The sequence below is a fragment of the Ciona intestinalis genome, chromosome 4, assembly GCF_000224145.3.
Source record: "Ciona intestinalis chromosome 4, KH, whole genome shotgun sequence".
In the NCBI taxonomy this organism is placed as follows: Eukaryota; Metazoa; Chordata; class Ascidiacea; order Phlebobranchia; family Cionidae; genus Ciona; species Ciona intestinalis.
In genome coordinates, this window is record NC_020169.2 from 4957960 (window position 1) to 4976550 (window position 18591).

The following is an 18591-nucleotide window of genomic DNA, read 5'->3' on the forward strand; positions in this document are numbered from 1 at the left end:
CCCAACAAATAATTTTTTTGATTACATAAATATGTTACATATAATTTAGTTTTTTTGAACCGCTGTCCACTAAATGCTAATCCCGTATCCTAACTGCAGGTGAAAAATGGGGCATATTCGGCAGTGTTAGGTAACAGTAGCCTGATAATAGCTGGCGTCTGTTTCACTTAAGAATGCAACCTGAAACCGCGAAAACTTCTCCGCGCGGCTTCACTTGTAACTACTGGAAACACCGCTAGGTGACGCAGCTGGTACAATACCAGAAGGGGACAACCACGGTTTTCAAACTATTTAAACAACCCTTCTCTTTTAATCAAACTGGACTTGGAAAACACCTTTGGGAGTACAGATGGTACTTCCCTAACGTTATTCCTTACCGAAATCAAATTCCAATTATTATTTACCTACATATAAACTCTCAGAAAAAGGTCACAAGATTTCCTGGAACATGTTTGTTTAATTATTGACGAGCAGTAAAGCAACTTTAACAAATTATGAAATACTCTGAACTTACAACAGAAAGATTGAACTAAAACAATGTTTACTGCGACTAAGCAAATGATAATTAATTGTAGTTGCGTGCAAAGTCTTCTCCCTTTTTAATAGAACCTTTAAGTTCTGGCATGCAAGCTTCCACCAATGTCTGCTCATATGGCGACAGTTTGTTCAGACCAAGGTTGGACTCGATACCATTTGGCTGTAAATAAAACTAGTTTAGAACCAATATAAGTTATCCACAACAATAATTTCACACAGAGTTAAATGTCGGGTAACTCGTAAACTCGTAAATGCACAAAGTGTACGAAACAAAACTGCCATGTTATGTTATCAAGACTGTTACTGTTCTGTCAAGAGAGGATTAACAGTTTTATTCATTTTCAACACAAAACTATATATTACCCCAAGAACAAGTGGAGTTGAGAAATATCCACACTCAGATTTGTCTGTTGGAACAAACGCGCATTCAACCACTCCTTCCTTTCCACTCAAAGCATCCAAAGCAGATGCTGCAAATCGTGCACCAGCATAAGCCATTGACAAAGTAGCAGAACCCTGAAAAACAATGGGACATCACCTTAATTAATAACATCCGTTTCTTAACAGGATAGATTGCTAAACCCATCGTACACCAGGTGGTCTAAAAAATCTTTCAAAATTAAAATACTTGCACATAACATATGGTGGAACATTAAAATACCTGTATTGAAAATTGACAAAATAGTTTAGTAAGTTTACCAATGCATGTCTAAAGTATAAACTTATTTGCCTAGATACAAATGTCAAAACAAGACAATATTGTTATCTTTATATATTAATCCATTTTCTTATAAAACTAGTTTATTAAACTCACAGCTCCAGCCTTTGCCTTAACAACCTCGGTCCCAGCATCTTGAATACGAGCAGTAAGGGCTTCCAATTCAGCTTGTTCGAAACTGACAGGTGGTTGACATTGTGAGATCAACGGTATGATTGTGATACCAGCATGGCCACCAACTACTGGGACGTTAACAGTGGAAACGTCTAATCCCTATTAAAGACAGATTAGTTTAGTGGTTTTGAAACTGGAAATGTTCTAAGTTGGTCAGTTAAGTGAGGCTTTGTGTTATAGTTAGTTTTTTGGATTGTCTTATGGCCTTTTTTACTTTTTCAGTTTGAAATCACCCTTTTTTCCAAAGGCTGTTTTTGTTTTCTAAAAGTTTCCCTATCTATATACAAACTTTGATTTTTCCTTGATATCACACTTTAAAATAACATTATATAAGGGTTATGTATGTAGTAGTCTCGCCATATTCAGTTAATCATCAACTGAAATAAAGGCAATCATGTCTGAAACACGCTATGAGCAAATATTAATTTCCGAGTATATTTCATGAAAGTCATTAACAAATAACAATATCCCAGAAAGATTCAGGTACTTTCCATGGTAAATAGAATAGTGATTTATTAACTGTGAATCATACAAATATATAGCTGTCTTTTAGTGGATACTGTGTTTGAAAACTACTACAGGAAAAACATATGTTATCACAAACAACATAGAAGATTGGGAAAATAAATAAACATGAAAGTTTATAAAAATATACCTTGGCTTCAGCAACAAAAGTGTTGGAACGCACAATGTCTAATGTTGAAACACCAAACACTTTGCTGACGTCACTGACACCAGATTTCTTGAAGATCTCGCAACAGATGGGAACCGTGGAGTTCACCTGGGGCACATTTGTTTATTTAACTGTTTATTCATGATATATATATATATACATATATATATATAGATACAGTATTATAGAATGTCATACGAAAATATAACACACACAAATAGCACAGAAACCAAACCATTTTAGCAAGCATTGGTTCCTAAACACCGAAAAATATACAAGCATATCTTCTGTCATAACCAATAGATTGGACATTAGCGCATTTTTTATGTTCTAACCATTACTTTAACTTACTGGGTTTGAGATAATGCAAATGAATGCTTTAGGGCAATATTTAGCACATGCTTTTGAGAGCTCAGCCACAATGCTAGCATTTGTGGTGAAAAGATCATCTCTTGTCATTCCTGCAAGTAAAAACAGGAAATAACATGTAATTCAAACTTGAATGGTATTCTTCCTACAAAGGGAAATGCGTATTGGGTTAAAGCAAGTAGGTCCATACAAATTTGAGTACCTGGTTTTCTTGGTACACCAGCTGGAATAACAACCACGTCACATCCTTTCAAACATTCTCCTATTTCTTCAGGGCCGGTGTGACCTATTGACATGTAGAATGTTTACTAAACCGGACAGTAACCGAGAATAACAAACCTATAGCTCATAAAAATTTAGAAGTTCTAAATTAACTAGCAAAAAATTAGGCATTGCGTTAAAATTTAACAGAAATCTGAAAAATCATAAATTAAATTTCAATTAAACACGTTAGTGGCACTATTAAAGAATCCTCCGGTACATAGCAGAATAGGCTGTGGGAAGTGTTAGAGGTTGGTGGTTAGGAGTTGATGGTTAGAGGGTTATTGCCTTAATGGTTATATATAGGGGTTGGTAGTAAGCAAATAAGGAGAGGGGGGGGAATTCTTTACTAGCACGACCTTAGTGAATGTATGGTTGATATAAAGGCTAAATTTTAAATTAACCTGTGACTTTAGCAGCAGTATCAATATGACTAAGATCAGCAGCAACACCCGGAGTATGAGCGATATCATACAAAGCAAGTTCCTTCACACCAGGTGTTTGCTTCAATAGAAGAGACATCGGTTGACCAATACCACCAGACGCTCCTAACACTGACACTTTGTAGTTGCTCTGTAACACAATAATAATCCGTTGGGGTAAATACTTAACCATAAAATAGAAAACGCGTTAACATTGGAATATTGGATTGATTGGAGTTATATGCAAAACTGATTACAAATGTGTTTGAATAAAAACCTATTTTAAGAAAGTATCATTTATAGTAATTCTTATTCTAATTCATTAACTTACTTGACTGCTGACGGAAAAGCTTCTTGCAAGCATCGAGAGGCTTTTCATCTTGTTCATTTGCATAACTCGAGTCAAACTGGCAGCCATTTTTTAAAGTTTAAATTAAAAATTTCCTAAATTTTGATTAAACTGAAACTAACACAACTGTTATTTTAGCATGAATAAAAAACTGAATATTATTTGTACACGTTTGTAAATCGTTCACATTAAGAAATCACTCAAAAAAGTTAAAAATAATTTTATTTTAGAAGAACTATTAAATCAGCTTACTTTAACACACTTATAAAAACTTATTAATAACAAACCGGTGAGCCAACAGCAAAGATAGTCGTTAAGCATAGCTTCCACGTTTATAGCTGTGCGAGTGTGATCACGCGTTCACCTTCCTACAAACCGCAAACAGCAGAACTAGCAGCGTCCAGTTTCAATGAGATTTGCGATTCACAATTCGTCCTTCTTCTTGCGTAAGCGGCAGATAAAGGTCATCAATCGGTTCATCGAGCACGCCACGATTTCTCAAATTAATTTCCTATATTATTACCAGTTTTAAATATGTACAGTGTACACGATTTTAAAAGCATTTCACAAACTAAAACAATGTCGTTTTTTTGAACCATCGGTTTAAAACTTTATTATACGCAGTGGTTTTGACATTTACTAAAACGTTGGGAAATTAGCCTAGCTGAATAAATACACTTGCTCCATTAAACATGTTTCGGCCAAACTTAAAATCAAAATATTTAAATAAACTACCGCTAACTTGCTTGTCGAAAAAAGATAAAATTGATTATACTCCCCAGTTCTAAGTAACACCTGTTTCCATAGTTACTGAAGTTACAAGGGACGCTAAAACGTGAAAGTTTTTCTGTTGACAAACTTGTGTTTTAGTCAAAATGTCGCGGTTAGTTCTCATCGAACCGACGGAATTGTACAACATTCTTAACCAACATACTGTCTACCCGTGCTTGAGTGACCAAAACTTCCTTCTTTTACTGGGTAATCCTTCAGAATAAGCTAAATTATAGGTAACAGTAAAAACAACTAAAACTGTGGTATTAAAAGATTAACTGCTTATTTGCACACATTTATTTCATAATTTGTGATGACTATAGGAGTATTGAAATCAATCAACCATATACCTTTATCAATACCATTTAAAATTCTAGTTTTAGAGTGTTGACCGATTTTGTTATAAATTTGTTTGTGATAACAATTTTATATATCTTTACAGATGCAAGAAAGAAGACAGAATATGATGAAAGTCATGTAATAACAGCAAAGAGAGCACCTGTGGATGAGGAAGGCAACTATAATGTCCCGTATGATTCCGAATTGGAATGTAAAACTCATGTGATTGTTTATGATAGCAACTGCAGATCACTAAGGGAAAAAAGTAAGTTCATTTGTAAAGGTGATGGACCTAAACATAAAGTAGCATATTGTGCGTAGGGAAGTAAAATTTTCTGTTTATCTAGATTTAAAATGCACTCGTAATGTGTGTATGTTATTCCTTTTATAGAATAAGTTTTGTACTTCTGATTAAAGTAAGAGACAAAGAAGTCATTCATTTGTTTATTCATTTTTATCCATTAGGCCGATCTGTGTTTTGTGCCTCTGTGATGGCAAATAATGGAAGCAAGAATCCTGTGAAGATTCTCAGAGGAGGGTATGAAGATTTCTCAGCAATGTATCCGTTCTTGAGGACACAGAAAATCATTTACATGCCACGAGTAAATAACCTACCAAGATTTTTTAACTTTTACTGTTTGGTTGATAATTCAAACAGCTTACAGCAATATGAACTTGTAACTAGCAAGAAATTGCATTACGATTTTCATTGTTGGTTGTTATAGGCAATTATTGTAAATCATACTAGCTTCCAACTTTGTTTCAGGAATATGACAACATTGAAACATATCCATGCGAAGTACTACCAGGTATCTTATATATTGGATCGAAGAAACAAGCACAGAGCAACACAGTTCATAAGGAGTTGAAAATCAGAGCGCATATTAACCTTTCCAACAGCACTGACAAGTTGTAAGTAAACTCTTGAATACTTACTGATCTTTAAGCGATGGATTCATGGGTGTTATTTTAATCAGATTCATTGTTATCGGTAAATACTCAGATTCAACTACTGATACTAAGTCTGATGCAGCTAATTGGGTATTCAAATTAAGTTAAAAACAAATTCCCACAATAAGATATTTAACAACTTAATAGTGCAGTTGTGGGGCCTACTTCATATACAATATAACTCTTATTGGGAATAATATATTTTCTGTATGACATCGATATATTTTTCAAATATGACTTTTTTATTCAGTTTCAAGGAAGGAGATGAAAATTATCTCCAAGTCCCAATAAGTGATGATGAAAATGCAGACTTCACAAGTTATATTCCACAGATTGTAAAGTTTGTTGGTAAGTTACTGGATTTATATATAAAGTCTATAAACGTGTATGTATGAATATCACCAATGCTTGCATTACATGTTAACTCAGAGTTACCATGGTCTGTTTCATACACATTAGGCTGGTTAAGTATCTTTGTAAATGATCTTTTTTCTGTACAGTTTGAACAACTGTTTATGAGTTTGAACAAATATGGTTCAGCCAAAATTCTATCTTATTTACAAATCAAATGAATGTTTATGTTCACAGATGACAACAGAAACAAGCTGAACATAATTCTTGTGTGGTCTGATAATGGAATCAGCAGAAGTGCAGCTGCGTGTATTCTTTATTTGATGTCATATTACAAGTGGCCACTACAGGTAAATCTTTTATATTGTGTTGGTTCTAAAGGCTTATTATTTCATATGAAATATTGTTTTTTTGTACATACATAATCTCTTTTGTTAACATATAGTATTACTCTAGTCTCTATTAAATAATACCTGTGTAATATAATTAAAAAAGGTAGCCTACTTAGTGAAAACAGTAAAATCCTAAAGGTAAAAATAAACATATTTGCAGCAATCCTTTAAATAGGCCTACATTAACCAAGCAAATAAAACATTTTTCTAAATTCATTTATTATGCAAAAAAACATACTGTATAACCAGGATGCATGGCGACATATGCGTTCATGCAAGTTCACAATGCGACCTAACAGAGGGTTGGTGAAACAACTTGCTGCTTTTGAGGAAAGTCACCTCGGCTCAACCATTACAAACATTGCAGATCCACATTTCTAATTACACCGGCATATTTATGTGTTGCTTTCTATGTTTTATAAATCTACTTTATAATAAATGTACATTTTAGATGTGAATGTTTTGAATGTAGGTGTTAGGTATACTGAAATACTGGTATAACAAATGGAAGGTGATTGGTGTTTATGTAAGCTTCCGATACAAACAGACCAAAATTAATAAACTAAACAACTTTTCTAGTAAAATAGACATAAATTGTACCATACAAACGATTTGCTTGCCATTCAGTCAGACTTTTTTTTATCTATTAGGTCAGTCTGTGTTTTGTGTTCTGCGATGGCAAATAATGGAAGCAAGAATCCTGTGTTTTACCAGAACAATTTTTTACTTATATATTGTGTTATACTTCAGCAGAAGACTAAAAATATTATTTAATGTTAAAAAAAGTTATACACTACATCATAAAACAACTTCCCCTGAAAAAGTAGAAGCAATGTCCAATAACTGTCTGCCAAGGTGTTCCTGCTTGCCACCAGTTTGGAACTCTGGTGATAACTCACGTAAAGTGCAACACATTCGTTTGCTCTTGATGTCTTGCCTGTAAAAAGGAAACTGTAAGGTTGATATTGAAATAATAATCACAACAGACAAACAGTTAAACACAAATTGAGTTTTACTATAAACATTGATACAAATGCAACAGAAAAATAAGGATGCATTTAGGTATCCACCAATATGGAAAGTAATACATATAACAAATCCAAATCAAAACCTATTGCAAGATTTCATTACATACCTTTGAATTGAATGTTTCCATTTAAACCTAGCATCTCCTGACAACATGACCAATGAACGTCTTTTTAACGGAATTTTAACTTGAAAATCATTCATGTGAAATATATCATCTTTATCCATTTTTATTTGTTTTACACCTGTTCTGCTAATTTGCACATCAGGTGTTTTTATCACTGATAGTTGACATTCTGTTGAATCATCTGTAGTCATGGTGAACCATGAATCAGCAAGTAAATTCAAAGATAAAAGCCTTTCTCCCCACAGCCACTCATCGTCAAAATGAGGATCAATTGAAGACCCTCTGTTAGGATCATACTCCAAATTACATTGTTCCACAGTTTCAAAACTTTCCAATCCTTTCAAAGTTTTAATCCTCTCATCTATACATTTTGAATACTTTGGTAAACCAGTAAATGAAGCGAGTTTCACTTTTTGCCGTTTAAAATTAACTTTGGGGCCAAAGTCTTGTTTTCTTCTACCAGATTGCGAGTCTTTCCACTGGCCAGAGTTAATTGCATTGACTAAGTCCTTCTCTTCATTCTCTGAAATAAAATCTGGAAACACTGCAACTCCAGGAAAAGAAAACCCCACAAATTCTCCATTGGGTTTTAATTGAGAGACACACATCTTTATGGAAGGTAGATATTCCATTTCATTCAAATCCTTTATCTATAAAATATTATTTAGTAACTAAGTAAGTAAAGTAACATTTAGGTAATTTTATATATAGATCACTATTTTAGGTAATTTAGTGAGACCAATATATATGGAAGGAAGGATGAGAGAAGATGGGACACCTTTTCATTCTATTTTCCCATCCAAGAACATTCTAAGAATTGTAAAACCGCATCCTCAAGACTCTTGTGGACCGTTGTTAATTGTTAAAAACACGATCAAGGTATTTAGATATTTTGTGCTAAAGGTGTCCCGTCTTCCCCCAACCCACTTTATATGCATACCAAGTCATCAGCTTGATTCTTTACATTTCTTCCATTGGTTCCTTCACATACAATGCATGTTCTGCATCCTTTACATGCGCAGGACTTTGATTTAACTTCATCCATATCTAAAACAATCTACATTAGACCACTGAAATTTCCACATCACCAAGTTGCTACACCATTGTATTGATAAGATATTAACGTAAAATAACTCGGGATTTATTGTAAGGGAAATCCCCGATGTTTTACCATAGAAATACCATTGGTGGGATTTTACGTTTTGCGCGTTTGGTGAATAGGCGAATTGAAGTTAAGCTAAAACTTGAGCTTTATCAAGTATAATGTGTGTTTGGGCTGCATTTAAATATAATCTTTTCTATATAACCTGTGTATAGATTAATTTGTCTCGCAAAGGCTTAGATTCCTGGGGTTTTAATAGTACTCTTGTCGTTTAGAAAATTCTTGGCAATGTGGTGCAATCCAATTTTCGTACTGTTGTTTGAATGTTCATATCTTCTGAGTTTCGCTGCTACAAGTCAAGACGTGGGGAGTGGCTACTTACTTTCATTGGAACATTCCTTTGGAGGTGGTAAGGAAACTGATTCTGTGTAACCCAATTATCAAATTAAAACTTGTACTAACCTGACTTTTACAGATACATTCACCAAAAGAGGTGACATCTATTTTCCAAATGTAAAAGGTGAAAACGCCGTAGTTCAAAATGAAATCGCATTAAGCATGGAAGAAATTAAGGAACTGGAAAAGCTTGCAATTAATGATGATTTTTATCGAGTACGGGTGTCAACCAAAGTGCTTGGCGCGGCACCCAGCAGTGAAGACTCCTATGTTGTGGGCATAATGCCTGCAGTAAGTTACTTTAACATCTATACTTTAAATATTTATATTATTTCCAAAATAAGCTTAAAAACCAACCCCCATATTAGTACAGTATAACCTACATATTTTAATATTTTTAACAGTTTAAAAGACGTTTGTTTAATTTATTAATGTTTTTTACAGAAACAACTATTGGAAGCTAACTTATCAACAAAAATAGACATTCTAACAGATGGTATTGGAAACATTATCTCTATCGGTATAACCCCATCTAGCTTTGGGATTATGCAAGTGGAAGAAAATGAGTTTGATTCATCAGTGACTGTTTCAATGCCCACAACTGCCACCGTGTAGGTTTAAATCCAACTTGAATTTCAACTAATAAACTTTTTGAACTTGGCTTGCTGCCTAACAGTAAGCCATCATTATTTAATACACTGCTGACATTTTGTCTTGAAGTTTCAAATTTTCTGGTCTAGGCATTGTAATAATTAGTTATTCATACAGGCCAGACACATATGGATACCTGAACAAAATGGAAATGGAGCGAAGGAAAAAGGAGATTGCCGACAAACAACCAACCTCGTTCTTTGGAAAATATGTAAGAAACCTGTATAATAAGTGTCTTGAGTTGCCCCAAAAAGCATAACATTTTGAAAGGGGCTCACTAATGCATATGGCAATCTCTTTATCACATATGATTTGTATTTGTCTACAGTGGATGTACATTCTGCCTGTGGTGGTGTTTGTTATGATGTCAAACGCAGCTCAGCAGCAGTAATGATCTGTCATTCAAACTACAATAGAAGTCTTTTCAGCAGGAGCAGCTGGGATCAGAAAAATTAAATAAACTCATATTTTATTGTGAGATACATGGTCACTGGGCAATTTGTTGTCAAAACACATCAACCAAATTCGAAAACATGTATTGATAATAAATTGCGTCTTTTATAATTAATGAACAAAATTGTACCAAATATTTATGTCCAAAAATACAGTGCTTTTGTTGTTTTGTAGCTTTCATCCTTTTGCTGTAGTATATTTAGTTTTTTTGCACGTCATAGCACAGTTGGTTGTACATCACAATCACACATATACAGTAAGTAACACTTTCCACCAATAACCGTTAGATGTTAGTACAAGGGTTGGTAAGAACAAGAAGAACTGCAAAATCTATAATTATCCTGGATAACATTGTTAGTGGCCTTGTTACCCTGTATACAGCACAGGACTAGATACCAAAATATATTATACTCTTTGCTTTAATACAAACGATAATGATGTGTTAAACTGTCACTGTTATAGCACATACTAATAAATATGCTGTCCTGTTACTTATATAAATTAGAATTAATTTAAAAGGTTATTATTTATAATTTTTCTAACAGTAAAATTCTGTCACATTCGGAAAGAAGGTATTTAAATGAATTCATTTGTATGTGGTAAAAAGTTGTAACACATTTAAAACAATATACACTTCAGTTTAATTTTTTCTAATCCAACATTACAAATATTGCCCAGCAGTACATGTGTGTAGTAATCAATTAAGTCTTTTAAACAAAATATGTATGAGCAACTAAGGTAAAAAAATAGAATTTGTGATTTGCCTTTGAATATTACAGCAAGAATATCGGCAACAATTAATTTTAATAATCTTCTACTGGAATCTACATGAAAACGTACAAATGAGAATCCGTATATTAAAAATAGAAGTGCATAAAACGTAATTAAATATCTGTATGAGAAAACTATGAGGATTTGGAAGCTTCACTTAGATGTTTGTATTTTTTACAAAGCGTTTGATCTCTAAGATCACCCCAGCCTCCATTTGGCCTTGGTGCAGGAACCACTGTTGGACTATCCACTGCTATGTGGAGACTTTCAGGGTAAAGTTTTTGGTTCTGCAGTTGCGCAGTCCTGCTCTCTGCACTCTGTTTTGCATTGCATTCTCCCTTGGAGTGCACGCCACAGGATCCTAAATGAAATACTCTTGTTGCTTTGAATGCTAGTGTGAAAAGATTACCCATCTCACAGTGAGGGCTAACAGCTTGGAGTGACCAGTCCCAGTTGTAATCATCATAATTACAAAACTGTTCAGCACAGTTTGCAATCTTATTATAGAAGTCAGAGGAAACAACCATTCCAAGATTGTGTTTACTGCTTATCCACGACTTTATTTCAACCTGGTTTCCTTGTGCTTGATAATCTTGTGTCTGTTCATAATTCCCAAGACTGATAGTCTGGCATCTCGGACATTTTGATTTACGAAGCTCTTCTGCCTGTTTAGCACAATGAATTATATCTGGAACAACAAAATAATCGTCTTCTAGGAGAATAATAGGAGCCTTTTGGTTATTAAAAGCTCTGATTCCACTAAAAGCCATGTTAAGTTTCCAAAACCAATGGTGTTTGATCTGAACAAAATCAACTTCTCTATAGTTTCCAAACATGTCAGGATATTCAGCATTATTGCACTTTCTTTCCAGTGCCTGAGCCTTTGGTATTTTCTTTGGGCAGTCATTCGGGTCTTCACCAGGGAATGAGTTTGGATACAACACTTTTGCAAATGGAAAAAATATAACCATATATCGACAAAAATCAATACGTGCCAAAACTTCATTGATTTCAGGAGAATCCACATCTACACTAATAACCACAGTTGCATGTTCAATACCAGTACTTGCTCTTAAAGAATTGATAAGCTGCTGGACAAATTCCGGCCTAGAATGGACTTGCAACAGAAAGATAACTGAATCAGGAGCATGCATACCAAATTTTGCAACATTTTTCATTTCTTGATCAAAATTCATGCTTATAGCTTTGTTCCTTAGCACTTCTACACTCTGGGGCACAACAGGTGCTACAGGTTTATTTACAATTGGCACCATATCTTCATGCTTCAAAATATTTTCTTCTTTTTCAACTGGTACATGAGGTCTCCTTACCCTGTGGTTGTGAACACTTCTGCGCTGATAAATGAGAAAAAGCGCAATAACAACAGTGCAGATTACAAGGACTTTTAAACGAGACCGCCTAAGGGTAATCATTTTGACCCCTTCAAAAAGCACCTACTTAACAACCTGAAATTGAAAGTAAGTTGGGGAGATGAAATACATTTAAAACTTGGGAAATTTATAAAACATGAAGACCATGTCATATTCTTATTGTTAAATGCACTGGAACAACCACATTCAAACAAAAATTTTACCATTACAAAAGGCAGCTTTATGTGGGTGGGAAATTTTCATTAAAATAAAATTCACATATCATCATTGTTTACTTCACATTCTATATGCAAATGGTTAAACACAAAAGTTTTATAGTTCAATTTCTCTAAAGGATCTCTTCTCTTGGAATTTGATTTTATACTTTCGTCGTGGAGGTTTAAACTTTTCACGGGTTTCAATTATGCACCGCTTTTGCAAACTTTTGTATCGATCAAAGATAAGATTCCCTTCTGGTTTCAACTGACGAAGACTTCCCCTCATATCTGAGCTGAGTTGAACATCTTGGTCAGGTTCAACATATTTCACTGCGGACAAAACCGGCATTCTGTCTCTGAGCTGCCGTTTTGCTTTTCTGAGTTCCATTTTCTTTTCTTTTTGTTTGATTTCTGATAAAAATGTCTTTGTGCGAAAAATTTCATGTTCTTTTAGTTTGTTTTCCCACTCAATTTTCTTCTTCTTTAATTCATCTTTTTCTCTTGCTTCCCTCTTACGTACTTTCCTTGTTTTTCGATCTTCGGTGCTGACGGGAGGATTAACACGAATACCTTCATCATCATCTTCCTCCAAATCACTTTCCTCCTCACCTCCATCAAAGAGTCCTTCCATCCATTCTTTCTGCTGCGATTCATCAGTCGCAATTTCTAACGGGTTCGTAGCAATTGCTCTTTCAATTTTTTCATTGACTGCAATCTTGTGACTCTCACGATTATGCTCTTGTAGCATGAGGTCCTGATGATCTTCAAATGTGGGATTGTATGATGCACCAGGGTGAGCTGGTTCCACAGCCTTAACTGCTTGTTTTACACCAAACTTGTTATCTAGATGTAAAGGCCTTTGAATCTGTGCTTTTCCCACCACACCTTCAGTATGTCGCATAATTTCATTTTTTCTGAAAACTTTTTCAGCAATTTCTTTTGATTCTTGATTCCAAATGTCTAAACTTAAATTTACATGCTTACTTCTGCCACGAACTGGGGTCTTTTTCTTGCCAAGTTTAGCGATCAAAGTTTGACGAGCCTCTCTCCTTTTGAACTTGGCACAATTTCTCTTACTTGTTGGTTTAATATCTTTTGGATTTGGAACCAATATCTGGTCCACTCTCAAACGTTTGTACTTAGGTTTCTGTTTGGGCAATTCGTTAACATTACCAGCTTTCTTTTCAACAACATACAATTCATGATCAAGTTTATCTTTAACCAGACCACCAGTTCTCAATTCCAAACGTTGCTTATCAAGATTGTCCTCTAAATCAGTCAAATCGATTTTGTTCCTCCAATTTTTCTTTTTGTTTTTATTCCATCGCTTCGTGCCTACTTTACGCTGTTTTTCGATCATACTTGATGATCGCTGTTACTGTAATCCTTAGAATTGAAACCTAATGGAGAAAAAAAGGTGAAATTAACAATCTAATCATTTAATTTATATATTTTTTCAATATAAAACACCACATAATAAATTCCACGCTGACCACGTATCAACCTTATGCACATTAGAAGTTGTGCTACATTTCATCGCTATAGCGAAACCGGTGACGTTTCGACCCCTATATGACGACACAACAACGTTTCTTTAATGATTCGAATAGTAAAAAAAATGTTGCATTGACTTTTAACTGGTAATGTTATCTGTATTTTTGTTACATGAAATAATGTTGGGTAAAGAGTAAAAAGAACGACTCGTAAGTATTATGTGTATACCGGGTAAATGAACGTAGGTAACTGTTGTGCCTTCCGGTGTAATACCATTTGGATGATATCAAATTACAACATAAACGTACCTTGTGTTTAAAACAGCTTTCTGCTATTATAATACAATACTATGCTGCTATCCTATGGTTCACTGGCAGTTTGTGCTAAAATAACAGGACCCTACTACTTATGGTCATATCTAATCCTGTGAAATGCACGGCTGGTAAATTTTCCGTTGAGGCGACTATTGTTGTCGAATCATAAATGTCCACCCTGGCATGCTCATTTATAATACCTAACCAAGCGCTACTTATGAATTTATGATGACGGTGTTATATATTCCTTTTTAATGAAGACCATCGAAATTGAAATCATACCTAAATATGTTTCAAAGCTTGGCAACTGCAGCCTTTTGGAAAGGTCATGTTATCCAGAAACCTCCTAGACATGAAATTAATAAAATATACGCAACAATATACATATGCGAAAGCAATTGCACATAACTCTCGGATCAAAATGAAATGAAGAAAAATGACATACACATTGATATTAAAAATGGCTTGTTTGACACATACTAAAAGTTGGAAAATTTAAGGTAGAACATTAGTTAATCACTTTATATGCTTCTTGAAAATTATTACAATTTTATAGGTGAAATTCATTTTTTCGATACAGTTTAAATGACCGTTAATATATATTGAAGAGGCACATACATTTAAAGTTGATCGTTTTTCAAATAGCATTACAAGCTAAGATTAAATTTTGAACAGCAGTTAATGTAGATTGAGAATTCTGGCCTGTGATTAAATGTCTATCAATGACCACGTGTACACCATCCGCTATACTAGCTGCAAAACAAGTATAATAAAAAGGTTAAAAAGTTTTAACCATAGCTCCGCAGGCATTGTAACCAAAATGATTTAGTTTACTATTAATTTTGACTGTTTTTTTTCTGTATAATTTTCTTTCGTTTTCATGTAAACTGGCCAATCACTAACCTGTATATGATGCAAAGTTATCTTTCGCAAAATCTTCAAACACAAGAGGCAGTGTCATAAAATTCTTAAGTTGTATCATTTCATATACAGATGGACCAGTTAGACTGTAGCCTTCACAACACCAACCAGTGTTATTAAGCTTGCCTGCTGCTAATGCCACTGTCCCAAAACCAACTGCACATATCGGCTCTGCAAACAAAAATTAAACAAAAGCGTATGGTTATGAAAATGCAATCAAAACATGATGAAACATACTTGCCCTTTTATAAATTTTGGGGTATAAAAATTAATTAAGAATATTTATGTCATGACAAACAGTTTAACTGATACAAAAGTAGCGTAACCAATAAAATGGTGCCTCCAAGATTGATTCCAAACTAGACAACATACTTTTTTCATTCATAAAGTGTCTTATCACATGCATCATTGTATCATGGGAAGCCAGATCAAACTGCGCTCCAGGCGAGCTTGGTATCAGGAGGGCAGCAAATCTTGAAGGATCAACTGATTCCAGCTTTAATGGAGACGCATAGCTTTTGGTTCTGAAATCTGTGATCCATTTTCTGTTTGTTTCATGAACATTGACAAAATCGATTGGAATACCCTATGTGTAAAGTGACATCAGTTTGATCTATACTACAGGTAAGAAACTATTAAAATATTCCTATTATTGTAAATTGATGTACACGTAGTCCAAGTCTAATGTATATATTATTAAATATAGGTGTTATTTTAGGACTTTAAATTGAACAATTAAGCAAAAATGTTAAACTAGCCCTGAGTAATGTACCCACAGTTAAAACGTGACACAAAAATAATAAATTCAACCTGCATGCGCTAAAATATTATTGTACCTGTGGTGTTGCAATTGCTAGAGTAAAAGCAGAGTTTGTGAGTGTAAATGCATGTATGAAGGATTGAGCACATACTCCTGCAACAAAAGTTCCAGTATTACAGTGTACATATTTAATTTGTCATTGAAACAAAATGTTTTAAGTCAAACATTATAAATGAAACATTTATACACGTACCTTCTTTATGGCTACTACAAACCACCAAGCAAGACGGTTTTGAATGATCAGTCATCACCTTAACTTGATGGACCAGTTTCAAGGAATATACAACACTCTGGTTTAACAATATATCCTATTTTTTTGCTTTTCCAAGGCAGGATTGTACATGAAGACGTTGATGAAGACAACTGAAAATTTAGGGAAAATTGCAGGGAATACCCCAATCCATTACTATGGGACGCAAACCAGTCCCCAATATTATATTGCACTGCACAACTAAACACGTTGACGTGTTGTGCATTGGGGTCACAGTAATTATTATTTTGAGAAGTTTTTCGTATCGTTAATACATTGTTACTTAAAGCCACACGTTGCCAGCAATACTAAACTAATTCGATCAGGCGTTAATTCATTACTAACAATAATTTATTTGAGTCGCATTGCCCATAGCACTTCCCTGCCTTGACCCGTTAATCTATACTCCCGTGACATAGCCAGCATATTAAATGCGTGAGGATTACAAGGATTAAAGTTGTTACAAGGAAGTAGTACTTCCAAACTCGGAATTAATGAAAAGTCAATTAATTGTGGATTAGAATAATAACCTTTTTCGGACAGCAGATTTAGAATTCAACATAAAAAGACCTTGTTCACAGCAGGCAATGCATCATTGTACAGATTTGGTATAGGCTGCAGTTCAGTACTTGCGATATACAATCAGAATGCCAGTACAAGTCGTTGACTACGAAGAGTCGAATCCTGGATACTCTCCCAGTGGGTATGATGTTGAAAACGTTGAGACTTTTTTCGGAGATCAACCAGATTCTCCAACTGCGCCTTTGTATCCGATCGATTATGTTGGAGATACGACTAAGAAACTGCGGAAAGTAAAAGTCGGCAGACGAACATTCGAGGTTGAAGAAGCGGTAGATAAGTATAAGAATTCAGAGCAGAAAACTGTATTAGACGAAGCAAAACTGGAAATCGAGCAGAATCGTATGTCAAGTGACTTAATACAAAAAGAGAGTTACCAGCAGGCCATGGGTACATCAATGTCCAACTATGTATCGCTAGAAAACGGCGAACAAACTGGAGACGTGCAGCGTAGCGCGCATCAATCGCGGAAAATTCGGAGAAGGCACCGCAGGACAAACTCTGTGTGTTCGGTTCCGATTTCTACGATTTCAGCGTTTTCTGCTTTCAGTAAAACTTCAAGACGAACTGTGGTGCCTCCGAAACGAACCCGGTGTCAAATGATGATGAACAGTGCAATCATGTTTGGTCGAGAGTTCTGCTATGCAGTCGAAGCTGGCCTCACAACACCAATTCTCCTAAGTATAGGACTTCCTTCCAACATGTACAGCTTGGTATGGGTGATAAGTCCAATAATGGGCTTCGTGCTGCAACCAATAATTGGAAACCTCAGCGATAGGTTAGTTTCCACTTAAAACTAGAAAAAAATGGTTTATTTAACCGGTTTATTCCTTGCTGTTTTTTTTTCAAGTGGCCACGTATAGTTTAAGCGGTAACTTAATAATAGATTTGAATCTGCACAGGTGCTCCTGCCGCTGGGGGCGACGCAGACCCTTTATCCTTGCCCTATCCTTTCTTTTGCTCATTGGAATGACGTTTTTCTTGAATGGAGAACAGATTGTGTCATTGTTTGATACGAGAGTGAACGGACGAAGAGATACGGACCCAAGGTATACATGTGATTCAATTTTTACCCACACGATTATATAGTAGTCTGGGGCGAGATCGGACATCTTTAGCACATAATATTCGAATATCTTGACCGTGTTTTAAACAATTTACAACGATATATAAAAGTCGTGAGAACGTTTCGATATTTCTTTGAATGTTTTTTATTTTCTACCAAATAGGACGAGAAAATATAATAGAAAGCTGCCCCATCTCCCCCCACCCGACTATACCATATTTTATTTAACTTAATGTTCCTGTGCAGGTCCCTCATCATTGCTGCTATCTGTGTAACCATCATAGGTGTGGTTATATTTGACTTCAGCGCGGATTTTATAGAAGGACCGATTCGAGCGTATGCTATGGATGTTTGCGATGAAGAAGACACGAGAATCAATCTGTTTTACCAGGCTGTGTTTACAGGTAACTGTCAAACACTACATAAAGCGTTTAGGGAAAGATATTTTAGAATAAAAGTTCCTGTTAATCTCACTATCTTATACGAATAAACGTGCTAAACTGTTCAGCGGCATCGCTATGGGGTTAGCTTTGGGAAAACGAAAAATTTTAACATTGTGTGAGGTTCATATGAGGTAGTACCCTAGGTGAATGAATGAATGAATGTAACTTACTTTATCCTCGCGTGGCCGGAAAACGACAGTCGTTATCACACGGGTTTAACACCTCGTGCCAGCTTACGAGTTGCCATGTATGTTACTTTGTGGGTGATTATTTAATTGAATTT

At 35.0% G+C, this 18591-nt stretch overlaps 8 protein-coding genes across 9 annotated transcripts in view; 3 read left to right on the forward strand and 5 right to left on the reverse strand.

Annotated features, from left to right (window-relative positions):
- Nucleotides 1–440: 440 nt before the first annotated feature.
- Nucleotides 441–3627, reverse strand: LOC100178529 (malate dehydrogenase, mitochondrial-like). Its single transcript, XM_002127939.5, has 8 exons — nt 3486–3627; nt 3137–3305; nt 2674–2757; nt 2454–2563; nt 2085–2210; nt 1352–1528; nt 901–1053; nt 441–697 (listed from the first exon to the last, which is right to left on the reverse strand). Exons 1-8 carry the CDS (start codon nt 3570–3572, stop codon nt 566–568), a joined length of 1038 nt encoding a protein of 345 aa, XP_002127975.1. The 5' UTR covers nt 3573–3627; the 3' UTR covers nt 441–565.
- A 648-nt stretch (nt 3628–4275) lies between these two features.
- On the forward strand, nt 4276–6761 carry LOC100184050 (serine/threonine/tyrosine-interacting-like protein 1). The gene is made up of 7 exons (XM_002127726.4): nt 4276–4481; nt 4717–4878; nt 5079–5215; nt 5380–5525; nt 5815–5912; nt 6153–6265; nt 6557–6761. The coding sequence occupies exons 1-7, from the start codon at nt 4379–4381 to the stop codon at nt 6686–6688; spliced, it is 891 nt and encodes a 296-aa protein (XP_002127762.1). The 5' UTR covers nt 4276–4378; the 3' UTR covers nt 6689–6761.
- A 157-nt stretch (nt 6762–6918) lies between these two features.
- Nucleotides 6919–8599, reverse strand: LOC100186431 (alpha-ketoglutarate-dependent dioxygenase alkB homolog 4-like). Its single transcript, XM_002128126.5, has 3 exons — nt 8401–8599; nt 7443–8110; nt 6919–7244 (listed from the first exon to the last, which is right to left on the reverse strand). Exons 1-3 carry the CDS (start codon nt 8503–8505, stop codon nt 7106–7108), a joined length of 912 nt encoding a protein of 303 aa, XP_002128162.1. The 5' UTR covers nt 8506–8599; the 3' UTR covers nt 6919–7105.
- A 143-nt stretch (nt 8600–8742) lies between these two features.
- LOC100181673 (ER membrane protein complex subunit 10) lies at nt 8743–10232 on the forward strand. 2 transcript variants are annotated; one of them, XM_009860086.3, is made up of 5 exons: nt 8743–8968; nt 9038–9249; nt 9403–9569; nt 9727–9820; nt 9938–10232. In XM_009860086.3, exons 1-5 carry the CDS (start codon nt 8851–8853, stop codon nt 9998–10000), a joined length of 654 nt encoding a protein of 217 aa, XP_009858388.1. In that variant the 5' UTR covers nt 8743–8850; the 3' UTR covers nt 10001–10232. The 2 variants fall into 2 exon arrangements, with proteins under 2 accessions (XP_009858388.1, XP_002127742.1); XM_002127706.4 differs by having other exon boundaries at nt 8750–8971.
- On the reverse strand, nt 10130–12305 carry LOC104265636 (alpha-1,6-mannosyl-glycoprotein 2-beta-N-acetylglucosaminyltransferase-like). The gene has a single exon (XM_009860085.3). The coding sequence runs from the start codon at nt 12264–12266 to the stop codon at nt 10968–10970; it is 1299 nt and encodes a 432-aa protein (XP_009858387.1). The 5' UTR covers nt 12267–12305; the 3' UTR covers nt 10130–10967.
- Nucleotides 12300–13834, reverse strand: LOC100176217 (ribosome biogenesis protein NOP53). Its single transcript, XM_002127972.5, has one exon. The coding sequence runs from the start codon at nt 13779–13781 to the stop codon at nt 12537–12539; it is 1245 nt and encodes a 414-aa protein (XP_002128008.1). The 5' UTR covers nt 13782–13834; the 3' UTR covers nt 12300–12536.
- Nucleotides 13835–14458: 624 nt separating this feature from the next.
- Nucleotides 14459–16423, reverse strand: LOC100179358 (glutamine amidotransferase-like class 1 domain-containing protein 1). Its single transcript, XM_002128037.4, has 5 exons — nt 16164–16423; nt 15987–16063; nt 15523–15736; nt 15133–15321; nt 14459–14982 (listed from the first exon to the last, which is right to left on the reverse strand). The coding sequence occupies exons 1-5, from the start codon at nt 16216–16218 to the stop codon at nt 14867–14869; spliced, it is 651 nt and encodes a 216-aa protein (XP_002128073.1). The 5' UTR covers nt 16219–16423; the 3' UTR covers nt 14459–14866.
- A 495-nt stretch (nt 16424–16918) lies between these two features.
- The window catches only part of LOC100184858 (membrane-associated transporter protein-like), a 5031-nt gene continuing 3358 nt past the window's right edge, over nt 16919–18591 (forward strand). The window contains exons 1-3 of the mRNA XM_009860203.3: nt 16919–17577; nt 17702–17848; nt 18112–18269. Coding sequence (XP_009858505.3) covers nt 17144–17577; nt 17702–17848; nt 18112–18269 — 739 coding nt within the window. The 5' untranslated portion in view covers nt 16919–17143. The remainder of the gene's footprint in view (nt 17578–17701; nt 17849–18111; nt 18270–18591) is intronic.